This window comes from Mastomys coucha, unplaced genomic scaffold (assembly GCF_008632895.1).
Source record: "Mastomys coucha isolate ucsf_1 unplaced genomic scaffold, UCSF_Mcou_1 pScaffold3, whole genome shotgun sequence".
Taxonomy (NCBI): Eukaryota; Metazoa; Chordata; class Mammalia; order Rodentia; family Muridae; genus Mastomys; species Mastomys coucha.
The window spans coordinates 49583161-49606108 of NW_022196909.1; the positions used below are offsets into that span (position 1 = coordinate 49583161).

Sequence of the window (22948 nt, forward strand, 5' to 3'; positions counted from 1 at the left end):
GGCGTGCACGACCTGTCCGGGGCGGTGGGAGGACGTGAAAGGGGGGGGGACTCACAACAGCGCGGCCCAGGCTAGAGCGAGGCGGGTGAGGAGAGCCTGCGACCGGGGGCCACCCAAGAATTGCAATCCTCTGGGTTTTTTCCCCCCCATCCACCCCTTTATCCATTCTCCCATGGGCGCGCGGGCCGCGGGACTGGGGGGTGTGGACGCCGCTGCCCCGCCCCCGGGAACCACGCCTCCCTCCTCGGAGGGACCGCGCCTCCTTGGAATTGGGGAAACTGAGGGAGGCGCGCCAAGACTAGGGAGGTAGGGTTGAGGGGTCTGGAGCCTTGGCCTCCGACAGCCAGAGACCTTTGTCTCTGACCCGTTTCCTTCCCACCCAGGGCAGTCCACTCCCGCCACAATGGCCTCTGGGGTGGAAGTCCTGCGCTTCCAGCTGCCTGGCCACGAGGCCGCAACGTTGCGGAACATGAACCAGCTCCGTGCAGAGGAGCGGTTCTGTGATGTGACCATCGTGGCCGACAGCCTCAAATTCCGTGGCCACAAGGTCATCCTGGCTGCCTGCTCACCGTTCCTCCGGGACCAGTTCTTGCTGAACCCCAGTTCTGAGCTGCAGGTCTCCCTGATGCACAGCGCACGCATTGTGGCGGACTTGCTCCTCTCTTGCTACACGGGCGCCCTGGAGTTCGCAGTCAGGGACATCGTGAACTACCTGACCGCGGCCTCCTACCTGCAAATGGAGCACGTGGTGGAGAAGTGCCGGAACGCCCTTAGCCAGTTCATTGAGCCCAAAATAGGCCTTAAAGAAGATGGGGTCAGCGAGGCTAGCCTCCTGAGCAGTGTCGGTGCCACCAAGTCCCTCCTCCCTCCAGCCAGGACCCCAAAGCCAGCTCCAAAACCCCCACCGCCACCTCCTCTACCCCCTCCGCTCCTGCGACCGGTGAAGCTGGAGTTTCCGCTGGACGAGGACCTAGAGCTGAAGGCGGAAGAGGAGGACGAGGATGAGGATGAAGATGTTTCCGACATCTGCATCGTCAAGGTGGAGTCCGCCCTAGAAGTGGCACACCGGCTCAAACCCCCTGGAGGCCTAGCAGGGGGTCTGGGGATCGGAGCCTCTGTGAGCAGCCACCTGGGAGAGCTGGCCCAGAGTAGCGTGGCCCCCAACACTGTTACCCCACCGCAAGGTGTGGTGAAGGCCTGCTACAGCCTGTCAGAGGACGCCGAAGGGGAAGGCCTGTTGTTGATCCCAGGAGGCCGGGCCAGTGTGGGGGCCACCTCGGGCCTAGTGGAAGCAGCAGCGGTGGCCATGGCTGCCCGGGGGGCGGGGGGCAGTCTGGGGGCAGGGGGCAGCCGGGGACCTCTGCCTGGGGGCTTCTCAAGTGGAAACCCCTTAAAGAACATCAAATGTACCAAATGCCCGGAAGTGTTCCAGGGCGTGGAGAAGCTGGTCTTCCACATGCGTGCACAACACTTCATCTTCATGTGCCCTCGCTGCGGCAAGCAGTTCAACCACAGTAGCAACCTCAACCGCCACATGAACGTCCACCGTGGCGTCAAGTCACATTCGTGTGGCATCTGCGGCAAGTGCTTTACTCAGAAGTCCACGCTGCACGATCACCTCAACCTGCACTCAGGAGCCCGGCCCTACAGATGCTCCTACTGTGACGTGCGCTTTGCCCACAAGCCCGCCATCAGGCGGCACCTCAAAGAGCAGCATGGTAAAACCACGGCCGAGAATGTGCTGGAAGCTGGTGTGGCTGAGATCAATGTCCTCATCCGCTGAAGGGCCAAGAGGCTGGGGAGGGGGGAGGTTCCTGGGCCCGGCGGAATTGGGGAGGGGAGGGGCTTGGGGGCAGGCATACATTTTGAGGGAGGAAGATTGGAGAGAGACCATGCCTCAAAACAGCAGAAGAAAAAAGATGGAGCGGGAGACAGGGTTGACGAGGCTGAGAGAAGGTGGGGTCCCAAAGAAAGATTTCTTTTTTTGAAGAGGTGCATAAACCATGTGGAGGAAGGAGAAAAACAAAACAAAGATGGAAGTATTGTAGAGCAGCTCTTTCCTGGCTAAAGCTGGCTTGGGGGAGGAGTCTAGCGGTTCTTGAGGTGAGGTGGGGTGGGGGTGGGAACTGTAGGGGGATTGCCAGGATGCAGCTTATGGGCTCCTGGTTAGGATAGATCACAGGGAGAAGGGAGCGGAGGGCGACACATGTATGAAGCCCTAGAAAAAGAAAGGGAGGCGATTCTTGCATGCTGGGGAAGTGGGAAAGTAGGCACAAGGCTCACTGGAAGTGAAAGAAAAGGATATGTGCCAGGTAAGAGGACAGGGTGGGCAACCTGGGTAGGTAATGAGACATTAGGGTACAGTAGGAGAACAGTTGAGTAGCGGAGGGGTGGGGGGCAGGGCACTTAGGAAAAAGGACACAGGAGGGCTGTTGGGGGGGGAGGGAGAGGAGTAGAGACTTATACAGTATTTTTTAAGAAAACGTATTTTTTAGGATTTTTTCTGGAGTTTGGGGTTTTAGTTTTTGTTTTCCACAAAAATAAACAAAACAAAAAAACACGACATTTTTTTTTCTTTTATTTTCTGGCAACTGCATGTGTGTGACGACCCACCATAGATTGTCCCAGCGCTAACAACTGCAGCCCTATGCCAAAAGGAGAGACTAGGAACACGCCCAAACACCTAGGCAGAAACTTTATCACTCAAGTGATTGGCAGCCTGGCATAGGCCACGTGGGGTTTGGTGGCTGCGCAAGCCGTGGACCACAGGTGGCCAGTGAAACCCACAGAGATGGCCAGCGGGCATCTGTTGAATATTATTGTTCATGTTTTAAGAAAAGTTGAAATACCACCTAAACTTCCATTCGATTACCTAGAAGACTACAATTCCCAGGAAGCTCTGAAAAGTTTTTTTAAAATCCAGAGAGGACTACAGTTACCATAAGACGCTGAGTTGGCCTCGGGCCCAGTAACCTAAGTACCTGTCTGTCCAACATTGTGTGTGCAACCATACACGCGTCTCCAAACTTCGGCCAGGACTTCATGCCTGGATGGGGATGGAGCCCTCCATAGTGTTCAGGGTTGTCTACTTACTGTGCCTACCATTCACCCTGAAGCTGTCAACTGGACCACGACCCCCCCCCCCCCAATTCCCCCACCCCAATGGAGAAGTGTTTGGGCAGAAATAGTTCCTGTCAATAGACTGCAGTCGCCCTCCGGTCCCCCGCTGCATTCAATTGGCATCTCTGGCGCGACAGGAGCCATTTCCCCCAGATTTTCAAAAGCACACTGACCCAGCAGTCACGGTGTCTTCCGTGAGTCTCTGTCGCGCCCCTTCTTGCGCACTAGAGTCCACAACTGTCTGGAAAGAGACACGCGGCAGCTGCCCAGGCTCAGGCTCCACGTGTTCCCCAAACCGGGCGGGGACAGGGAAGCCACAGCCCAGCCGGGCCTCACCCTTGCTCCCGGCGGAGCCGAGGCTAGGAGCGAACGCGCTCTCCCCTCCAGCCCCCAGCTCGGGACCTCCAGGGCCATTCTGGGGGGCAAAAATGGCCCAGAGGCCCGCCGCGGCTCCTTTAAGGCGTCTTGTCGCCCTCCCTCCTCGTCCACGTGACCCGGGGCGGCCGCGCGCCGGCTCGGCCCCCCGCGCAAGCGGCGATGGCGGCGGCGGCGGGAGCTGCTGCGGCGGCGGCCGCCGAGGTGCGGAAGGGGAGGGGGAGAGGCGGGTGCATGCCCGCGCGCGCGCCCGGGGGAAGCGCGCACTCGCGCAATGCTCCGGGGGTGCAACGGGGCCGGGGGGCCCGAGCCGAACTCGCAGCAGACCGGGGGGCCAACCCCGGGGGCGGATGAGGGGACCAGGGGGTGGGAGGTGGGGGGAGTGGGCGCCGAGTCGCACGTGCCGCCGCCCGCCGCCCCTGCGTGGGCGGTGGGCGCCGCGACCCCGGGAGCTCGCGGGAGGGGCACGCGGGGCCGTCCGCCGGGCTGGGGCGCAGCGGGCGTTGCAGGGGTTGGTGGCCGGGGTCCCCGCGGCCTGGGGGACAAAGGGGGAGCGGCGCGTGCAGCCGGGAGGAGGGGGCGGGGCCGGGGCGCGGAGGCCCCGCCCCCTCCCCCTCCTCTGCTCCCGGCCCCAGAGATGCGGGGTCTGCCGAGAGGGAGGGGGCTGATGCGGGCCCGGGGGCGGGGGCGTGCGGCCCCCACGGGCGGCCGCGGCCGCGGCCGGGGGGGCGCCCACCGGGGACGAGGTAGGCCCCGAAGCCTGCTCTCGCTGCCCCGGGCCCAGGCGTCCTGGGCCCCCCAGCTGCCCGCCGGGCTGACCGGCCCCCCGGTTGCTTGTGTCCCCTCCCAGGGGGAGGCCCCCGCGGAGATGGGGGCGCTGCTGCTGGAGAAGGAGCCCCGAGGAGCGGCCGAGAGAGGTGAGTGCGGCCGGAGCAAGGCCCGACCGGCCGGACCTCCACCCTCCCCACCCCCAACGCGGGATCCCGGGAGCTTTCCCAGCCCTGAACTTTTTTCTCTTTCCCCCTCCCCGACAGTTCACGGCTCTTTGGGGGACACCCCTCCTAGTGAGGAGACCCTTCCCAAGGCCAGCCCCGACTCCTTGGAGCCTGCCGGCCCCTCCTCTCCGGCCTCTGTCACTGTCACCGTCGGCGATGAGGGGGCTGACACCCCTGTCGGGGCCACGCCACTCATCGGGGACGAACCCGAGAACCTGGAGGGGGATGGGGGTCGAATCCTGCTGGGTGAGAGACCGGGGAGAGCGGGAGAGGGGGGCGCAAAGGGGCCTTCTGCGTGCCTGCTTACCCCGCACCCCCCCCCCCCCCCCCCCCCCCCCCCCCGTCTGCCTGCCTCTTTTCTAGGCCATGCCACAAAGTCATTCCCCTCTTCCCCCAGCAAGGGGGGTGCCTGTCCCAGTCGGGCCAAAATGTCAATGACAGGGGCAGGGAAGTCGCCCCCCTCGGTCCAGAGTTTGGCCATGAGGCTGTTGAGCATGCCCGGGGCCCAGGGAGCTGCAACAGCTGGGCCTGAACCCCCTCCGGCAACAACTGCCGGCCAGGAGGAGCAGCCCAAAGTACACCGAGCCCGGAAAACCATGTCCAAACCTAGCAACGGACAGGTGAGAGTGTGGAAGCTGGGGTGGAGAGACTTGGGGAGTCCCTGGGTGAGATTTTTTTGTTTTGTTTTGTTTTTGTTGGTGGCTTAGTGTTTTGGTTTTTTTTTTTTTTCCCCTTCCGGGATTTAGCCTTAGACCTCTTGTATTCAGATTTTTTTTTTTTTCGAATTTACCAATAGGCTACCAAGTGTCAGCTGTTGGGCTGGGCTTCTGCAAGCAGAGTAATTGTCGGCTTCCTGGAGTTTGTGTTCTTGGGGGAGGGGTGGTCTGCCGAGGAGACTGACAGATGTAGAGTTAATTATATAGTTATTGTCCTAATTACACAAACGACCAGGCAGGATCAGCCTTCGCAGTTTGGGGGTTTTTGTTTGGGTTTGTTTGTTTGTTTGTTTTGAGGTTTTTGTTTTATTTTTGCCTCTGAACAAATGCTTAGGGAGGTTGTTTTTTGTTTTGTTTTGTTTTTTTAAATCCCTACTTTGAGACCAGTCTCAAACCAGATGAAGTTTTTACTAGGAACTCTTTCCTGGGAAGGCCACATAGTGACAGAATGGGGGTGACAAGAACCCAGGAATCAAAATTATGACAAGGTTTTAAGGGCTCCTGAGTCACCTTACGTATAGCTTGTGTAGCCTTCCTCTGGGTCTTGTTTTTGTTGTTGTTGTTTTTGTTGTTTGTTTTAAAGGGTTGTATTTTGATTTAGGGAGTTTTGGTGTGTGTGTGTAACAGGTTCTCACTGTGTAGACTAGGCTGGCCTTTAACTCACAGAGTTCCACCTTGCTCTGTCTCCCACATCCTGGGGTTGAAGGTGTATACTACACACCTGCCTTTTATTTGTTTTGTTTTGTTTTCTTAAGATTTATTTATGCATATGAGTACACTATTGCTCTCTTCAGACGTACCAGAAGAGGGCATCAGATCCCATTACAGATGGTTGTGAGCAACCATGTGGTTGCTGGGAATTGAACTCAGGACCTCTGGAAGAGCAGTCAGTGCTCTTAACCACTGAGCCTTCTCATCAGCCCTTGTTTTTTTTTTGTTTGTTTGTTTGTTTGTTTGTTTGTTTTGTTTTGTTTTGGTTTTGGTTTTTTTAAGACAGGGTTTGTCTGTGTAGCCCTGGCTGTCCTGGAATTTACTCTGTAGACCAGGCTAGCCTCGAACTCAGAAATCGCCTGACTCTGCCTCCCAAGTGCTGGGATTAAAGGCGTGCACCACCACTGCCCAGCTTCATCAGCTCTTGGTTTTTTCTGTTTTTGAGATGGCCTCCTGTAGCATGGCCTGACTGAATTTGCTATGATCCACCACACCCAGCTTTTACATTTAATTTTTTTTCTTTACTTTTTCTTTTTTAAAACTATTTTATTGCCGGGCAGTGTTGGTGCACACCTTTAGTCCCAGCACTTGGGAGGCAGAGGCAGGCGGATTTCTGAGTTCAAGGCCAGCCTGGTTGGTCTACGGAGTGAGTTCCAGGACAGCCAGGGCTACACAGAGAAACCCTGTCTTGAAAAACCAAAAAAAAAAAAAACCTTTTATTTTATGCTTATGGGTGTTTTACCTGCACGTGTGTCTGTGTACCACCTTGTAGGACTGGTACCCTTCAAGGCGAGGGGGCAGTGTGTGGACCTTGAGTGTGAAGGGATTTTGAGCAGCATTGTTCAGTGCTGGGAACCGAACCTGGGTCCTCCAATGAGCAGCAACAGCTCTTACCCACTGAGCTGCCTCTCTGGCTGCTCTTGGTTTCTGTTTCTGGGAAGTTGATTACCTCATCATGGTGTGACCGTTCTCCTGGGATACAGAAGTCTGTGTTTGCTCAGGCCGCTCATATAAAATTATGAGAGCCAGGTAGATGTCTTAAATTCTGCATCAGCTAAGCAATCAGCATTTGCATGTGACTTACATGGGGTCTTCCTTAGGGATGCGGTACAGATGACTAGCTAATGTCTTTGTCAGTGGTTTAAAGACTCCTGTATGAGCACAACGTTTAAGTTTTTATCTGTTGCTGGGCAGTACTGGCTCACACCTTTAATCCCAGAATTTGGGAGGCAGAGGCAGGCGGATCTCTTGAGTTCAAGGCCAGCCTAGTTATAGTATACATAGTTCCTTGGATAGCCAGGTCTACATAGTGAGTTCCAGGGCAGCCAAGGCTACACAGGGAAACCTTGTCTTGAAAGAAAAATATTTTAAGTGTGTATGTGTAATGGGGGGTGTGGTAGAGGACATGTTCATGGAGCCTGGTCTCTTCTACCTTTCCATGGGGTCTAGGAATCGGACTCAGGTTTAAGGGTTTGCACAGCAAGCACCCCTGCCCACTGAGCCCTCTTGCTGGCCCGCTGGTCTCTTTTTAATTGTTGGGTTTTTTTTTTTGGTTTTTTTTTTACGACAGTTTTTAAATGTTTTAGCTCTGTGACTAGTGGTCAAGAACACTTAAATGTCTGTACCAGTAGTTTAAAGACTGTTCAGTATAGGCACAATTTTTGTAGTCCTGTATAGAGTTCTGGTTTAGGGCTGGAGAGATGGCTCAGCGGTTAAGAGCACTGACGGCTTTTCCAGAGGTCCTGAGTTCAAGTCCCAGCAACCACGTGGTAGCTCACAACCATCTGTAATGAGATCTGACGTCCTCTTCTGGTACTCATATATATATAATAAACAAATAAGTAAATATGTAAATCTTAAAAAAAAAAAAAGACCTCTGTGATCTGGCAGCTCACAGCCACCTGTAACTTCAGTCTCGAGGGATTGAATGCCTTCCCCTCCCCCCTCCCCGCGCCTCAAAGGCTCCTGTACACACAGAGCGCGCGAACTCATGCAGACTTACAAATAAGCATACATAATTTGCCTCTACATCCGAGACCCGTGGGTTTCTATCCATGTTTTCTTATATCCATTTGTTAAGAGATTTTTTTTTTTTTAATTAAATTTAGCCGGGAGCAGTGATATATACCTTTAACTCCAGCATTTGGGAGGCAGAAACCAGAAGATCTCTGTGAGGTTTGGGACAGAGTGATCTACCTTGTGAAGTGTAACACCCTGCCTCAAAAAAAAAAAAAACACCAACAGGGCCGGGCGGTGGTGGCACACACCTTTAATCCCAGCACTTGGGAGGCAGAGGCAGGCAGATTTCTGAGTTCGAGGCCAGCCTGATCTACAGAGTGAGTTCCAGGACAGCCAGGGCTACACAGAGAAACCATGTCTCGAAAAACCAACCGCAACAGTAAAAGAGAAGTACGGGAGGCTCTCTCACCATCTGGGTCTCGGGAAATAGATTCAGTTCACCGGGCTTGGCTGCCAACGCCATGAACTGCTGATTGGTCCTCACAGCTTCTGGTAGCATTTTTTAAAAGTGTTTTTTGTTGTTTTTGTTTTTTTTTTAATATTATAAATAAGTACACTGTAGCTCTCCTCAGACACACCAGAAGAGGGCGTCAGATCCCATTACAGATGGCTGTGAGCCACCATGTGGTTGTTAGGAATTGAATTTAAGGCCTCTTCTCCCTCCAGTCCAACAATTTATTTATTATTACATATAAGTACACTGTAGCTGTCTTCAGACACACCAGAAGAGGGCGTCAGATCCCATTACAGATGGCTGTGAGCCACCATGTGGTTGCTGGGAATTAAACTCAGGACCTCTGGAAGAACAGTTGGTGCTCCTAACTGCTGAGCCATCTCTCCAGTCCTTCGGTATCACTTTTGAGGTATAGCTAGTCGCAATGCTCCCACCTGGGCCCTAGGCTGAGGGAGCCGACCCGTACCTTTTATTTGGTAGCTCACTTGTTTCACTTAGCACCGCGTCCTCGGGTTTCCTCCATGTTGTGTGTATCCAGGTTCCCTTTTTGTTGTTGGGTGTTGTTTTTGAGGCAGGGTCTCACTCACTAGCTGGCCTGGGACTCCGCTCTGCCTGCCCCCCAGAGTGCTGGCATGAAAGGTGTAACCCAGCACACCTCGCCTGAGTGAGTAGCATTCTGACTGAGACTTTTGTTCCTTCCCGCTGCAGCCTCCAGTCCCTGAGAAGCGGCCCCCTGAAGTTCAGCATTTCCGCATGAGCGATGACATGCATCTGGGGAAGGTGGCTTCAGGTCAGTCACCTCTACAGTCCAGGTGGCTTGGCGCAGTCTGTCCCAGGAGTTAAGAGTTGAGTCCTCACTTTTCTGTCTTTCCAGATGTGGCCAAAAGGAGGAAGTTGAACTCTGGCAGCCTGGTGAGCTGGAGAGGAAGACCTGGAGGGCGTGGGGGATGGGGGAGAGTTTACGGGCCGGAGCCGGGAGCCTCAGACTTTGTAATCTTTTTCTAGTCCGAGGACTTGGGCTCTGCCGGTGGCTCAGGAGATGTGATCCTGGAGAAGGGGGAGCCCAGGCCTCTGGAGGAGTGGGAGACGGTGGTGGGCGATGACTTCAGCCTGTACTATGACGCGTACTCTGTGGATGAGCGGGTGGACTCTGACAGCAAGGTGTGCTGCTGGTGTGCTCTTCTCAAGCTTCCCTGTTCAGTCTGTCCTTTCCCTTTAAAGCTCTAGCACACCGCCCTGTGTTGTCTGCAACCCTTTCTTGTGCCCCTCATCTCCTCTCTGGTCCTCTCACTCCAAGACAGCCTCCTCCCTGCCTTGTTTGCCCCCTCTGTGTTGTTTGCCTTCGGCTGGTTTTGTTTGTTTGCAGGGTCTCCCTAGTAGGCCAAGCTAGCCTCAAATTCCTAGAAATCTGCCTGCCTTTGCCTCTTTTAGTTTTGGGATGAAAGGCACGTAGTGCCATGGGTGGGTAGGTGGGTGCGCACACATCCTGGGGTTAGAGGAGGGCATCTCAGGCTCGGTTCTCTGCAGTGTAGCCCTGGGGATTTTAATCTCTTTTAACAGTTTGAGGGTTTGAGCTTTCAGTGTGTTTCCCCAGGGACTGAGGTTGAACCTGGGGCTTGGCAAGTACAGAAGTCAGCCCTGCATGCTGAGCAAGCTCTGCTGTGTCTGAGCGCCCGGCTTTTCTCTGTGAAGCCTGGGGATCCCTCAGATCTTACACTGCAGTGGAGGTACCATACTCGTCCACCCAGCTCCCCATCCTTCGGGTTTGCCTTTTGTTTAACACTGCGTGGAAACTTTCCACTGAACAGAAAAGGGACCAGTGAGCCCCAGCACTCAGCTGCCCACCGCACGCACTGCAGAGCGAGTCTGGGGTCGTGTTTGTGTGCAAGCAACTTCTCTTTGCAGTTCCAAACAGGCCTCTGCTTTATTTTTGCCGATTTGGGGATTAAGCTCAAGGCCTCGAGTGGTGAGCAAGCAGGAGCACTGGGCTGCTGTTACATTATTTCAGACCTTGTCCTTTACTAGGTTACTCGGAGTAGCCCTGCCTTAACTCACTCCTTGCAGTGGGTTTTGGTTTGTGTTTTGAGACAGGGTCCCAGTATGTAGTCCTGGCTAGCGTCGAACTCAAAGAGATCCCTCTGCCTTTTTCTGCCTTTGCCTCTTGAATGCTAGGATTAAGTTGAGTAGAATCATGCCTGTCTGTCTGCCAGTCTTTTCTTACTTTTTTTTGAGGTAAGGGCTTCCTCCATAGCCTTAGCTACCTTAAGACTTTCTTTTCCTTTCCTGTTTTTTGTTTGTTTTTGGTTTTCAAGACAGGGTTTCTCATGTAGCCCTGGCTGTCCTGGAACTCACTCTGTAGACCAGGCTGGCCTTGAACCCAGAAATCCACCTGCCTCTGACTTCCAAGTGCTGGGATTAAAGGCGTGCTTTTTCTAAAGGGAGATGGGGCTTGAGACAGTCTCACTTCATAGCTCAGGTGTGAACTTGTACATCACCTGCCTCTTGTGAGCTGATTAAGCTGTTCGCTGTTCTACAAGTGGGAGTCCCTTCAAGGTCGTAGCTATTTGTCTCAGGGTACAGTCAGGTAACCCAGGCTGCCCTCAAACCTGCTACATAGGCAGGGACGACCCTGAGCTTCTGGGTGGCTTTTTTTTTTTTAAGGTTTATTTATTTATTTTATGCTTGTGAGCCATCATGTGGTTGCTGGGAATTGAACTTAGGACCTCTGCTCGATCTGGCCCAAAGATTTATTTATTTTATGTATATGAGTACACTGTAGCTGTCTTCAGACACACCAGGAGAGGGCTTCAGATCTCATTACGGATGGTTGTGAGCCACCATGTGGTTGCTGGGATTTGAACTCAGGACCTTTGGAAGAGCAGTCAGTGCTCTTACCCGCTGAGCCATCTCTCCAGCCCCTGGGTTGCTTCTTAATGTTTATGAGTGTTTTCCCGTGTGTGTATTGCACTGCATACATGTCTCTTGCCCTTAGAAGTCAGAAGAGCATTGATGCTCTGGGACCAGAGTTACAGACAGTTGCGAGCCACCATTTGGGTGCTGGGAGTTGAACCCAGGTCCTTTGCAAGACATCTTGCAAGCCATCTCTCCAGCCCCAGCTCCTGAGCTTCTGATCTTCTTGCTTCTGTCTCCCACGTGTTTGGACTACAGGCGGGTACCAACACATCTGGTGCTTGCTTCTGCTTTTTGTTTTTGATTTTTTGGGGAGAAGAAAATGTGGAAGTGGGTACTGGTGCCTCTTTCCTATTGCCTGTCATTGGAAGCTGTGCGTTTGCTCATTTTTTTTACTGGTAAATGCTGCCACACTCCAGAGGCAGACGTGTAGAGTCTCTGTGAGTTCCAGGTAGTGACCAGGACTACCTCGTGAGGCCCTGTGTCCAAACAAACAAACAAAATAAACTTTGCCAATGGACCTGTGGTTTCCAGTGATGGCGGCCTGACTCCTTCGTTAGAGAGCACCTCATTAGCTTTTCGTAGAGTGGCTTTGTCGCTGTGGGTAATCTTGTCTGTGTGTTTCCTAAAACCAACCCTTTTCACTGCTGTGTGGCGTTCTGTGCCTCTGTCCCTGCCCAGCCCTTTTCACTGCTGTGTGGCGTTCTGTGCCTCTGTCCCTGTCCAGTCCTTTCCTGCCTCCTGCCCACATCCACCACCTGGAGCTTTCCGTGGTAGGGGTGGTAACGATATGGGAACTCAGGATTCACTGAGATAGCTGCACTTTGCTGGTGTCCCAGCCTGATTTTTCTCTTTCAGTCTGAAGTTGAAGCTCTAGCTGAACAGTTGAGTGAGGAGGAGGAGGAGGAAGAGGAAGAAGAAGAGGAGGAGGAGGAGGAAGAAGAAGAAGAAGAGGAGGAAGAGGAAGATGAGGAATCAGGCAATCAGTCAGACAGGGTAAGAACAGAGACTGGCCTACCTGGAGGAGTGGGGAGCTGTTCTGAGCCCGGAGGAGAGCTCTTGAATCTCCCTCTTCCACAGAGCGGCTCTAGTGGCCGACGCAAGGCCAAGAAGAAATGGCGGAAAGATAGCCCGTGGGTGAAGCCATCTAGGAAACGGCGGAAACGAGAGCCTCCGAGGGCCAAGGAGCCAAGAGGTAAGAAGGCTCCTGGGCTCTCGGGTCCCCTCCTCTGGCCCCAGAGAGCAGTACACACTCGCATGCTCGTGCATGTTCACTGTGTAGACCGCATGTGCGCACGCGCCCAGGCCCCACGAGCCCCCACTCTCACTCTCTCTGTCTCTGTGTCAGGAGTGAATGGTGTGGGTTCCTCAGGGCCCAGTGAGTACATGGAGGTTCCTCTGGGGTCCCTGGAGCTGCCCAGCGAGGGGACCCTCTCCCCCAACCACGCTGGTAATTGATTGCCAACTGCCGGGACAGGGAGCCACCAGGGGGTGCCCATGGGGGTGGAGGGAAACCATGCCAGAGCTGGGGTGTCCGTGCCAGGCTTTGGGGTTCTAGAACATGAAAGGGTGGCTGGGCGGGAAGGAGGGGACCCTTCCAATGGGTGAGGGGCAAGGCCTCCGTCATCGCTGTCTCTTCTTGTCTAAGGGGTCTCCAATGACACTTCTTCGCTGGAGACGGAGCGCGGGTTTGAGGAGTTGCCCCTCTGCAGCTGCCGCATGGAGGCACCCAAGATTGACCGCATCAGCGAGAGAGCAGGGCACAAGTGCATGGCCACAGAGAGTGTGGATGGAGAAGTAGGTCTGGGTGCTGCTATTAGGAGGACCAGGGTGAGCTAGCCTGGGCCCTGGCCTCACCCTAACCGCCTCCCCTTCCTTCACCCCTAGCTGCTGGGCTGCAATGCTGCCATCCTCAAACGGGAGACCATGCGGCCGTCTAGCCGCGTGGCACTGATGGTACTCTGTGAGGCCCATCGAGCCCGCATGGTCAAGCACCATTGCTGCCCGGGCTGTGGCTACTTCTGCACAGCGGTGAGTGACCATTGGGTAGATGGGCAGCCTGGCCAGCACGAGAGCTCAAGGGCTTGACTGGTGCCTCTCCCTTCCCCAGGGTACTTTCCTGGAATGCCACCCCGACTTCCGTGTAGCTCACCGCTTCCACAAGGCCTGTGTATCCCAGCTCAATGGCATGGTCTTCTGTCCCCACTGTGGAGAGGACGCCTCAGAGGCTCAGGAGGTGACCATTCCTCGGGGCGATGGGGGAACCCCCCCAGTTGGCACTGCAGCTCCTGCTCCGCCACCCCTGGCACACGACGCCCCAGGGCGAGCGGATACCTCCCAGCCCAGGTATTGGCCTCTCCCCACCACCACCAGCCTGTTGCCTATCTAACTTCCCTTGCCCCAGACCTCAGAACCTTCTTCCACAGCGCCCGAATGCGAGGGCACGGAGAGCCGAGGCGCCCGCCCTGTGATCCCCTGGCCGACACCATCGACAGCTCAGGGCCTTCGCTGACTCTGCCTAATGGGGGCTGCCTCTCAGCTGTGGGTCTGCCCCCAGGGCCAGGCAGGGAAGCCCTGGAAAAAGCCTTAGTCATCCAGGAGTCTGAGAGGTGAGTTTGTGCTGTTTTCAGGGTGCGACTGGGCCAGGGATGCAGGCGTTGCTGTCGGTACTTAAATCTGAGCAGCACACCTTCTCCCCCTCCGTCCCCTGACAGGCGGAAGAAGCTGCGCTTCCACCCACGGCAGCTGTACCTGTCAGTGAAGCAGGGAGAGCTACAGAAGGTGATCCTTATGCTTCGTAAGTATCTAATCCCACACCGAGGAACTAAGGCCCAAGGGCCGTGTATGTAGTGCGGAAGGTCACGTGACCCTGGGTGATGGCTGTGGTGGTAACCTGTTGGTGATGGGTACTGACCCAGAGCGTAACTCATAAGCTTTCCTGGCACGGAGGCTGAGTGCTCCTCTAGCAGAGGGTAGTACCGAGGGGCGGGCACCACTTGCCTACTGGGGAGTCCTGGGAAGCCTCCCTTGACGTAGGGCTGTCCCACGGCCAGTTCTCTTACCTTTGTCTCATCTGTGCCTGCAGTAGACAACCTGGACCCCAACTTCCAGAGTGACCAGCAGAGCAAGCGTACGCCCCTGCACGCAGCCGCCCAGAAGGGGTCCGTAGAGATCTGTCATGTGCTGCTGCAGGTCAGTCATCACAGCCCTTCCCCACTCCATTCCCCACTCCTCCCCAGCATCCTCTGTTCCTGGTGCCAGCCTTCACGCTCCTCCTCACAGGCAGGAGCCAACATCAATGCCGTAGATAAGCAACAACGTACACCACTGATGGAGGCCGTGGTGAACAACCACCTGGAGGTGGCACGCTACATGGTGCAGTTAGGTGGCTGTGTCTACAGCAAGGTGCGGGATGGAGCTGGGGAGAGGCAGGGCCAGGCGGTGAGGGGCGGAAGGGCTACCTGGGCACGGGCGCCAGCTGAAGGGTTCACTGGCTCGTGTTTCCCTCAGGAAGAGGATGGCTCCACCTGTCTACATCATGCAGCCAAAATTGGGAACTTGGAAATGGTCAGCCTGCTACTGAGCACAGGGCAGGTGGACGTCAATGCCCAGGTGAGCGGCTTGGCTGCCCTTCCCTCACACAGCTTCCTTGGCTGGCTGTCCCCTGGGCTTTGGACCCCACTTCTTTCTCAGCTGGCCTGACCCTCCCCCACTACCCTCGTTGGTTCCCTCGTTATCTTAGTTCATGTAAGAGGAGTCCCTCCTCTTACTCTGAGCGTGTCCAGTGAGGTCCCCAGTGAGCATGTGTGGGTGGAGTGTACATCTGTGGAATACCCCATTCTCTGGCTTTGGCTGTTTCCAGAAGGGCCCCTGAGTTCCTGTTTTCTGGCCAGCCAGTGTGGGCCTTCATTGCCTTCCTCCTTCCCTCCACCAGGACAGTGGGGGCTGGACGCCCATCATCTGGGCTGCGGAGCACAAGCACATCGATGTGATCCGCATGCTGCTGACCCGGGGTGCCGACGTCACCCTGACTGACAACGTGAGGGGCACTCGGGGGCTGAGCAGAGGGTAGCAGCGGGACCCGTGCATAGTGGGAGCTCAGTTCAAGGATTGTGTCACCTGCAACCCAGTCTCTGCCTCTCACCTCCTCAGGAGGAAAACATCTGCCTGCACTGGGCCTCCTTCACGGGTAGTGCCGCCATCGCGGAGGTCCTCCTGAATGCCCAATGTGACCTCCATGCTGTCAACTACCACGGGGACACACCCCTGCACATAGCTGCCAGGGAGAGCTACCATGACTGTGTTCTGTAAGCCCCAGCTTCCCCGACCCCTGGCACCCACACCCCACAGTCCAGGCTCTGACCCAGGCCTTCTGTCCCTCTTCAGGTTGTTCCTATCTCGTGGAGCCAACCCTGAGCTTCGGAACAAAGAAGGAGACACGGCATGGGATCTGACCCCAGAGCGATCCGATGTGTGGTTTGCACTACAGCTCAATCGCAAGCTTAGGCTTGGGGTAGGGAACCGGGCTGTCCGCACGGAGAAGATCATCTGCCGGTGAGTGCAGCCCAGACATCCGTGCCCACTGCCACGGCCCCTTCCCAGACACAGGACACCCCAAGAATTTCTAGAATCATCTTGCCACTAGGGGAGGTGGAAATAAGGAACTCAGCCAGTGAGACCCTCAGTGGGCAAGGGAGCCTGCAGCCAAGCCTAACAGAGTTCAGTCCCTGGATCCACATGGAGAAACCAACTCCTCTAAGTTGTCCTTTGGCTTACAGACACACTGCATGACACACTCACACACAATTGAAAAGAGAAAGAAAAGGACATGTTTTCCAAGCCTTAGAGGTGGCTGAGGCAGGAGGATTTCAAGTTTGAGGCAGACACACAGATAAGAGAGAGCCGGTCAGTGGTAGCACACACCTTTAGTCCCAGCACTGGGGAGGCAGAGGCAGGTGGATTTCTAAGTTCGAGGCCAGCCTGGTCTACAGAGTGGGTTCCAGGATAGCCAGGGCTACACAGAGAAACCCTGTCTCGAAAAACAACAAAGAATTTCAGAGAGGAGCCGGGTGTCACCAGTGACCCCTCCTACTCTGAAGGCTGAGGCGGAAGACCGACCTCTTGAGCCTGCGGGTTGTGTTGGAGAGCAGCATTTGTAACATAACGAGACTCAGAAAGGGAAAAACAAACCAACCCCCAAACAACCACAAGGCTAGTGTGAGGTGGCCCAGCTGCTGAAAGTACGTTCCGAGTTCAAGCCATGAACCCACCAGAAGGAGAGAGCTCCCTCCCGAAGGTTGCCCTCTGACCTTTACATCCATATTCTATCCTGTGCACACCACACAGGCACACAAAGATGTGCAGTGAAGCTTCTCAAGCCAAGTGTGGTGGCTTCGACCTTTAATCCCACTGCTCTGAGGGAGAGGCAGGCTGACCTCTGGGCTCTAGGGCTGCACGCTGAGATGCTGTCTCAGGAAAGGAGGGGGTGGGAGGCACCAGGAGTGTGGTCTTAATTTGAGGAGGAGGCATTCTTTGTTTTTGTTTTGTTTTGTTTTTGTCTCTATGTAGCCCTGGCTGTCCTGGATCTCACTCTGTAGACCAGGCTGTCCTCGAACTCACAGAGACCCTTGTGCTTCTGCCTCCGAGTGCTGGGATTAAAGGAGGCATCATCATGCCCAGAAAGGACTCTAACCTTTAATATCAGCACTTGGGAGGCATAGCAGGTGGAACTGAGTTCCAGAATAGTCAGGGCTACAGAATGAGACTATCCAAACACAGAAGGTCTGGAGAGATGGCTCAGTGATTTAAAGCACTGGCTGCTATTGCGGAGGACCCAGGTTCAGTTCCCAGCACCCGCATGGGGGGCTCAAAACCATCTGTAACTTCAGTTCCAGACGATCCATGCTGCCTCTGACCTCTGTGGGCACCAAGCATGCATGTGGGGCACATAAGTGCAGGCAAAACATTCATACATGTAAAAAGAAAATATTTTTTCAGATGAGCAGATAGGTAAGTTTGTAATACAAGTGTGTTCTGTGCAGCCAAGTACTTTAGCCTGTGTCTGTCTGTCCTTACAGCGTCTATGGAGGCAGAGGCAGGAAGCTCATAATTTAGGGCCAGCTAGGGCATTGTAATTGTATAGCAAGACTCAGTCTCCAGCTAAAATTTACAAATCCAGAGTCCAGCAGGGTGGTGACGTACACCTCTCATCCTAGCACTTGGGAGTGAGGGCAGGAGAATCAAGAGTCCAAGTCATTCCCAGCTATCTTGCAGTTTGGGGCCAGCCGGGGCTATATGATGCTGTATCTCACAAAAGAATGAAGAAAGGTCGGGGCTAGAGAGGTACCTCAGTCGGAGAGTATTTATTGGCCTCACACACGCAGTGTTGTCGGGCTCAGTCTGCAGTCTTACACCAAGAAACAAAAATAAGCCACTCACTGTTTGGGACATACCTAGTTCTTAGCTGGAACTGTTTTCCTTGGTGTCTATCTTTGGTGTTTTGTTTGTTTGTTTGTTTTCAAGAAAGTCTCACTGCATGTGCTGGGATCAAAGGTGCCCTTGCACCAAGGAGTCCTTCAGAAATGGCTCTGGCCCCTACCTTAACCTTATCTGCCCCTTCTGTAGGGATGTAGCCCGGGGCTATGAGAATGTGCCCATCCCCTGCGTCAATGGTGTGGATGGGGAGCCATGCCCAGAGGACTATAAGTACATCTCTGAGAACTGTGAGACGTCCACCATGAACATTGACCGCAACATCACCCACCTGCAGGTGAGGCACAGGCCCATGCTGAGGGAGCCCGATGTGGGAGTGCCTCCACACCAGGGTAGGGGGCATGAAGACTCCCCCTCACATTGGGACCACCACCATCCTTACATGACCCCCTCACACTGACTCTCCCCCGGCCCAGCACTGCACGTGTGTGGATGACTGCTCCAGCTCCAATTGCCTGTGCGGTCAGCTCAGCATCCGATGCTGGTATGACAAGGTGCGTGTCCTCACCTGGCCACTCCCTCCAAGGAGCCAGGACCCTGCTCTGTTGGGGAGAGACACAGGGTATAGCAGGAAGCCCTGATGCCCTGCCAGGAATGCAGTGGGCCTCTCTGCTCGGGTATACGCAAATGGACTCTGATGCCCGCCTGCACACTTCCTGGTCTCTGACCTCAGCCTGCAGACTCTCTGCACCTTGCTCTCCTGCTCTGGGCTGGGGTCAGAGTGGAGTTTCCTGTGGACTCCTCTGGGTCCGGGGCAGCTGAAATGGGCCCCACAGAGAAACCACTGTCCCCTCCCTCGCACCCCAGGACGGGCGGCTGCTCCAGGAGTTTAACAAGATCGAGCCCCCCCTGATCTTTGAGTGTAACCAGGCATGCTCCTGCTGGAGAAGCTGCAAGAACCGCGTGGTGCAGAGCGGCATCAAGTGAGGCGCGCGCCCCGGCACCCTGCCTCACCTCCGCCTCCCCTCCCCTGGGGCCCTCCCAGGTGTCCCACCCTCAGTATGATTCCCTCTCCACCTCTAGGGTGCGGCTGCAGCTTTACAGAACCGCCAAGATGGGCTGGGGGGTACGAGCCTTGCAGACCATCCCCCAGGGCACGTTCATCTGCGAGTAAGTGCACTCTGAGGACGTGAGGCCTCTGCTGACCTCCAGAGCTCCGCGTCGTCATGCATGTCTCTACCCACCCAAACGTCATGTCCCCCCTTTCCTTGCCCGCTGCCAAGATGTAGCATGCCTGTGGCAGGCAGACCTGGGTTTGAGCTATGTTCTGTCGTGCCCCGGGAGGCCACTTTATTTAACCTGTTTCAGCCTTGCTCGTCTCACCTGTCAAGTGGAGAGTAGCTCCTTCCTGTGCACTTCCCCCCTCTGCCTTTAGACCCACCCAGGTTCTCTGTGGCCTGAAGCAGAGAAGCCCTTCACCTGCTCCGAGGACCGCCCTGTTTCTTTCTCTGTTCCCTTAACTTCTCAGACAACCACTTATCTTGGGCAGTTCCTCTTCTAGCCACATGTGGCGTCCTCATGGCTGATGTAGCTGTGCCAGGCCCACCACCTGTGTGATAGTTCCTGGTGCACACACCTCCCCATGTCTAAGCCTGGCAGCTTTCCACCCACCATGCCTATGCAGGTTCTTTCCTCCCAACCCCCACCTGGACAGACCCTCACACCTGCCAGTCCACCTGCACAGGGGACCCCTAGTGGCTGGACCATGTCCTGCATCCCTCCCCTGGGGTCTGAGAACTGAGATGGAAGGTGGGGCCGGGAGCCCTGCTTACACACAGAGCTGAAGTTTCTGTCCAATAGGTATGTGGGAGAGCTGATCTCTGATGCTGAGGCTGACGTGAGAGAGGATGACTCTTACCTCTTTGATTTAGACAACAAGGTGGGAAGCAGCACCTGTGCCCTCTACTACCAAAGACTGCTGTCTGCAGCCACCTGGGACACCTGGGAGTGGAACCCTGGGTGGAGGGACTGGTGTCACTGCAGGAAAACTAGCCAGGCGAGTGGGTAGAGGTGAGTATTAAGAACACTATGTCCCCCACCCCCAGGATGGTGAGGTTTACTGCATTGATGCCCGTTACTATGGCAACATCAGCCGCTTCATTAACCACCTGTGTGACCCCAACATCATCCCTGTCCGGGTCTTCATGCTGCACCAAGACCTGCGATTCCCACGCATCGCCTTCTTCAGCTCCAGGGACATCCGGACTGGGGAGGAGCTGGGGTGAGAGCAGCCTGAGGGGACTGACCAGCCTTTGGTGTTCTTAAGTGTCCCTTAGAGGGCTTGTTAAAACATTGCAACACAGGTGTGAGAACATGCATTCATGATCGCAGCGCTCAGGAGGCTGAGGCAGGAGGATCACAAAGTGTCTAGGCTATATATTATGAGACCCTATGTCAAAAAAACAGCAAAAAGAGAAGTCCAGGCTGCCGTGGTATCACATGCCTGTCATGCCAGCATTTGAAAGCTTGAGGCAGAAGTAACCACAAATTCAAGGCCAGCCTGGGCTATGTAGAGAGGTGCAGGACAACCAGGCCTGTCTAGAGAGAACCTATCTTAAAAATGAAGACAATAAAGGGGTGGGGGCTAGGGTGGGTTGGCCAGATGGTTGAGTACTTAGAAAGTGTGCTAGGCCCTAGGCAGGCTGCAGCCAACCTCCCATGGAGGCCTGCATTTAGGACAGTGCTCCGGGAGTGAGTCGACAGAGCCAGCCAGGACCTGGAGTCTATCTGGAGGAGTGGCTGGATGGAAGGTGGTGGAGCCTCCTTCATCCCTCATAGAGGGGGCTCCTGAGGCTCTGTGAGATGGGTTTTGATTGTCTGGATCCATGGGCCAAGAGCTCCTGTGTTTCCTCTGCCAGGTTTGACTATGGTGACCGATTCTGGGACATCAAGAGCAAGTATTTCACCTGCCAGTGTGGCTCTGAGAAGTGCAAGCACTCAGCAGAGGCCATCGCCCTGGAGCAGAGCCGTCTGGCCCGGCTGGACCCCCACCCGGAGCTGCTCCCTGACCTCAGCTCCCTGCCCCCCATCAACACCTGAGGACTCTTAAAATCCAGGCCAGGGCACTGCCCTTCAGACATTCCTCCGTCAGAGACCCCAGTAAGGCCTGGAAGGTCGCCGGCCCCTCTCCCAGAGCTGGTTTCTCACTGGGAGTGTGAGTGACTTCAGGGCTGGCCTACTCCACTGAGCCTGGCCTCAGTTTGCTGATTGAAGTTGGGCCTCTGCCAACTGATTTTCTGTGTTCTCAATAAATGTTGGGGTTTGGTAATAAACCGTCTGGTGGTTGTTTCAGGACGACGAGGACTGCGGGGCTGAGGGGACAGGTGGGTGGGAAGCTGGCTGTGGGCTGCCACCTGGTGGGAAAGAAGAGCTACGGGGCACCCATGGGCCACAGGGGATTAAGGAAAAGCAAATCACAACCTAGAGGCTTGGGTGTGCCACAGCTGAAGTACTCCGAATAATTGTGCAGTGTTTTCTTATCAAAGTACTCCGGTTCCTTCCTGCTGCGGTCCGTGGCAGACCCAGCACGGCTCCTGGGGCCCGGTACCCCTGGGCTGGTCAAGAGTTGAGATCTGGAAAAGGAACTGTGGAGGACCACAGGCAGGGGCGGGGCCGTGACGTCGGGGAGGGGAGGGCGGGGCGGCGGCAGGTGAGCGGCTAGGTCTCCCTAGCTCCAATCACTCCGGAGACTGAGCCATGGGGAGAAAGCAGGATGAGAACGAGGCTTACGGTAAGGCTGGGGGCAGAGGCCCGGGCTCTGGAGAGAGGTGGCTGGGCTCTGCAGCCACTGTGGCTGAGGTTGGATCCTGACTGAGGAACTGGAGTCCTGGGTCTCTGAGGAGTGGCTACAGGAAAACAGGAGTCAAGGAAAAGAGACAGAATCCGGTCCTGGGAGGATGGTCTGAGGCGCCAGAAAGGTCTTGCATACTGAATGGAATCTGGATGAGCAGGAGCTGGGACCGGCGTGTATGTGGAGTCTGTGTGTGGCCCGAGGTGCGGGGAAGTCAGGCCTGGGCTGTAGGCCCTGAGGGCACAGCCCTGGCAAACAAAGCCTGTGTGGTTAGAAGCAGGTTAGGGTCCTGAAGCTCCGGACTCAGGGTCCAGCAGTGTCCTGTGCTGTAGAACCTCCAAGAGTTGAGGCTGGGGGTCCTGTGAGCTGGGAGAGCTCGTTTAGACTTTGGATCTCAAAGGGGCGCAGGCTGCTGGGGAAGGGGTCTGTCAACCCACACCGTGTGACAAGGCAGGAGCTGAGACTCCTGGGGTCTGTGAAGAGTTGGGGAGATGGGCCTCTGAAATAATAAAGTCCTTGGAGGGGTAGGGGGCTAGAACCCCAAACTTGTGCGGATGACCTGCTAGGATTCCTGTGAGGTGGAGGGCCTGGGACCCTGAGCTGCTGGGGTCTGCCTGCTAGAGTCCCAGAGAGGAGGGGGCTGGTACCATGGACTAAGGGAATTCTTGTGAGAGTGAGGGGTGGGACCCTGAGATGCTGGGGCCTGTGAGGAGTGGGGTCTAAGGACTGGTAGAGAAACAGCTGACACCTGCTGTAAGGTTTCAGTTGGGAAGTGTGTGTACTGGTTTATCTGGAGCACCTTAAGGAATGGGGCCAGGGCTGTGTGGAAGGTGAGGTCTGAGGAGAGAGAAAGCAAGGAAGCCTGTTTCCAGAACTGCTGAAGTAAAGGCCTAGAAATCCTTCCCCCCAATCCTGAGAAGCATGAGACTGGACCGGGAAGAGAGAGGGCTGAGGGTTGGGCCTCCTCTAGGTGGGGCTGGTGTCCCCTAGGAGAACGAGTAATGGCCAGAGCACGCCACAGAAAACTTCCTGGAACAGCCTTGGGTCAATCATTGACCCTGTGTCTTAAGCCCAACTGGGACAGAGTCCAGAATGCCCATGAAAGAAGATACCTGCCCCAGGCTAGCCCGGCCCTGAGCTGCCCCTCAGTGTCCACCAGGACCCTGGCAGCCTGGCCCCACCCCCTCCCCTGTGTACTCAAGGAGGACCAGGAACAGGACGTGGCCACAACCACAGTGGCCGGCTCAGGTGTCTATCTGGCTGGCTACCCAGAGCTGTGTGGTAGCCTAAGTGGGGGGTCTACAGAGCGTGGGGTAGCCTGAGTGGGGGGTCTACAGAGCGTGTGGTAGCCTAAGTGGGGGGTCTA

At 55.5% G+C, this 22948-nt stretch overlaps 3 protein-coding genes across 11 annotated transcripts in view; all 3 read left to right on the top strand.

The window, feature by feature from the left end:
• The first annotated feature begins 63 nt into the window (after nt 1–63).
• On the top strand, nt 64–2558 carry Zbtb12 (zinc finger and BTB domain containing 12). The gene is made up of 2 exons (XM_031348455.1): nt 64–85; nt 384–2558. Exon 2 carries the CDS (start codon nt 404–406, stop codon nt 1781–1783), a length of 1380 nt encoding a protein of 459 aa, XP_031204315.1. The 5' UTR covers nt 64–85; nt 384–403; the 3' UTR covers nt 1784–2558.
• Nucleotides 2559–3637: 1079 nt separating this feature from the next.
• On the top strand, nt 3638–21064 carry Ehmt2 (euchromatic histone lysine methyltransferase 2). 9 transcript variants are annotated; one of them, XM_031348442.1, is made up of 28 exons: nt 3638–3699; nt 4346–4412; nt 4530–4736; nt 4854–5110; nt 9099–9180; nt 9265–9302; nt 9396–9551; nt 12159–12296; nt 12381–12495; nt 12649–12750; nt 12949–13097; nt 13188–13331; nt 13411–13646; nt 13727–13909; nt 14015–14097; nt 14386–14492; nt 14583–14705; nt 14811–14912; nt 15235–15339; nt 15453–15607; nt 15687–15854; nt 17925–18069; nt 18209–18286; nt 18600–18715; nt 18816–18902; nt 19593–19671; nt 19838–20013; nt 20651–21064. In XM_031348442.1, the coding sequence occupies exons 1-28, from the start codon at nt 3658–3660 to the stop codon at nt 20829–20831; spliced, it is 3621 nt and encodes a 1206-aa protein (XP_031204302.1). In that variant the 5' UTR covers nt 3638–3657; the 3' UTR covers nt 20832–21064. The 9 variants fall into 9 exon arrangements, 8 of the variants coding, with proteins under 8 accessions (XP_031204302.1, XP_031204303.1, XP_031204301.1 ...); XM_031348441.1 differs by having other exon boundaries at nt 3643–3699; nt 13985–14097; XM_031348443.1 differs by lacking the exon at nt 12649–12750.
• A 388-nt stretch (nt 21065–21452) lies between these two features.
• The window catches only part of Slc44a4 (solute carrier family 44 member 4), a 15403-nt gene continuing 13907 nt past the window's right edge, over nt 21453–22948 (top strand). The window contains exon 1 of the mRNA XM_031348139.1: nt 21453–21522. Within this exon, the coding sequence (XP_031203999.1) occupies nt 21489–21522 (34 nt within the window). The 5' untranslated portion in view covers nt 21453–21488. The remainder of the gene's footprint in view (nt 21523–22948) is intronic.

Bases quoted from the DNA above. Each gene is read 5' to 3' on its own strand.
- Ehmt2 (XM_031348435.1), top strand. From the start codon at position 4,133: ATGCGGGGTCTGCCGAGAGGGAGGGGGCTGATGCGGGCCCGGGGGCGG. The intron at 9,303-9,395 runs GTGAGCTGGAGA...ATCTTTTTCTAG, and splicing joins AGTTGAACTCTGGCAGCCTG to TCCGAGGACTTGGGCTCTGC. The intron at 13,647-13,726 runs GTATTGGCCTCT...CTTCTTCCACAG, and splicing joins GCGGATACCTCCCAGCCCAG to CGCCCGAATGCGAGGGCACG.
- Zbtb12 (XM_031348455.1), top strand. From the start codon at position 404: ATGGCCTCTGGGGTGGAAGTCCTGCGCTTCCAGCTGCCTGGCCACGAG.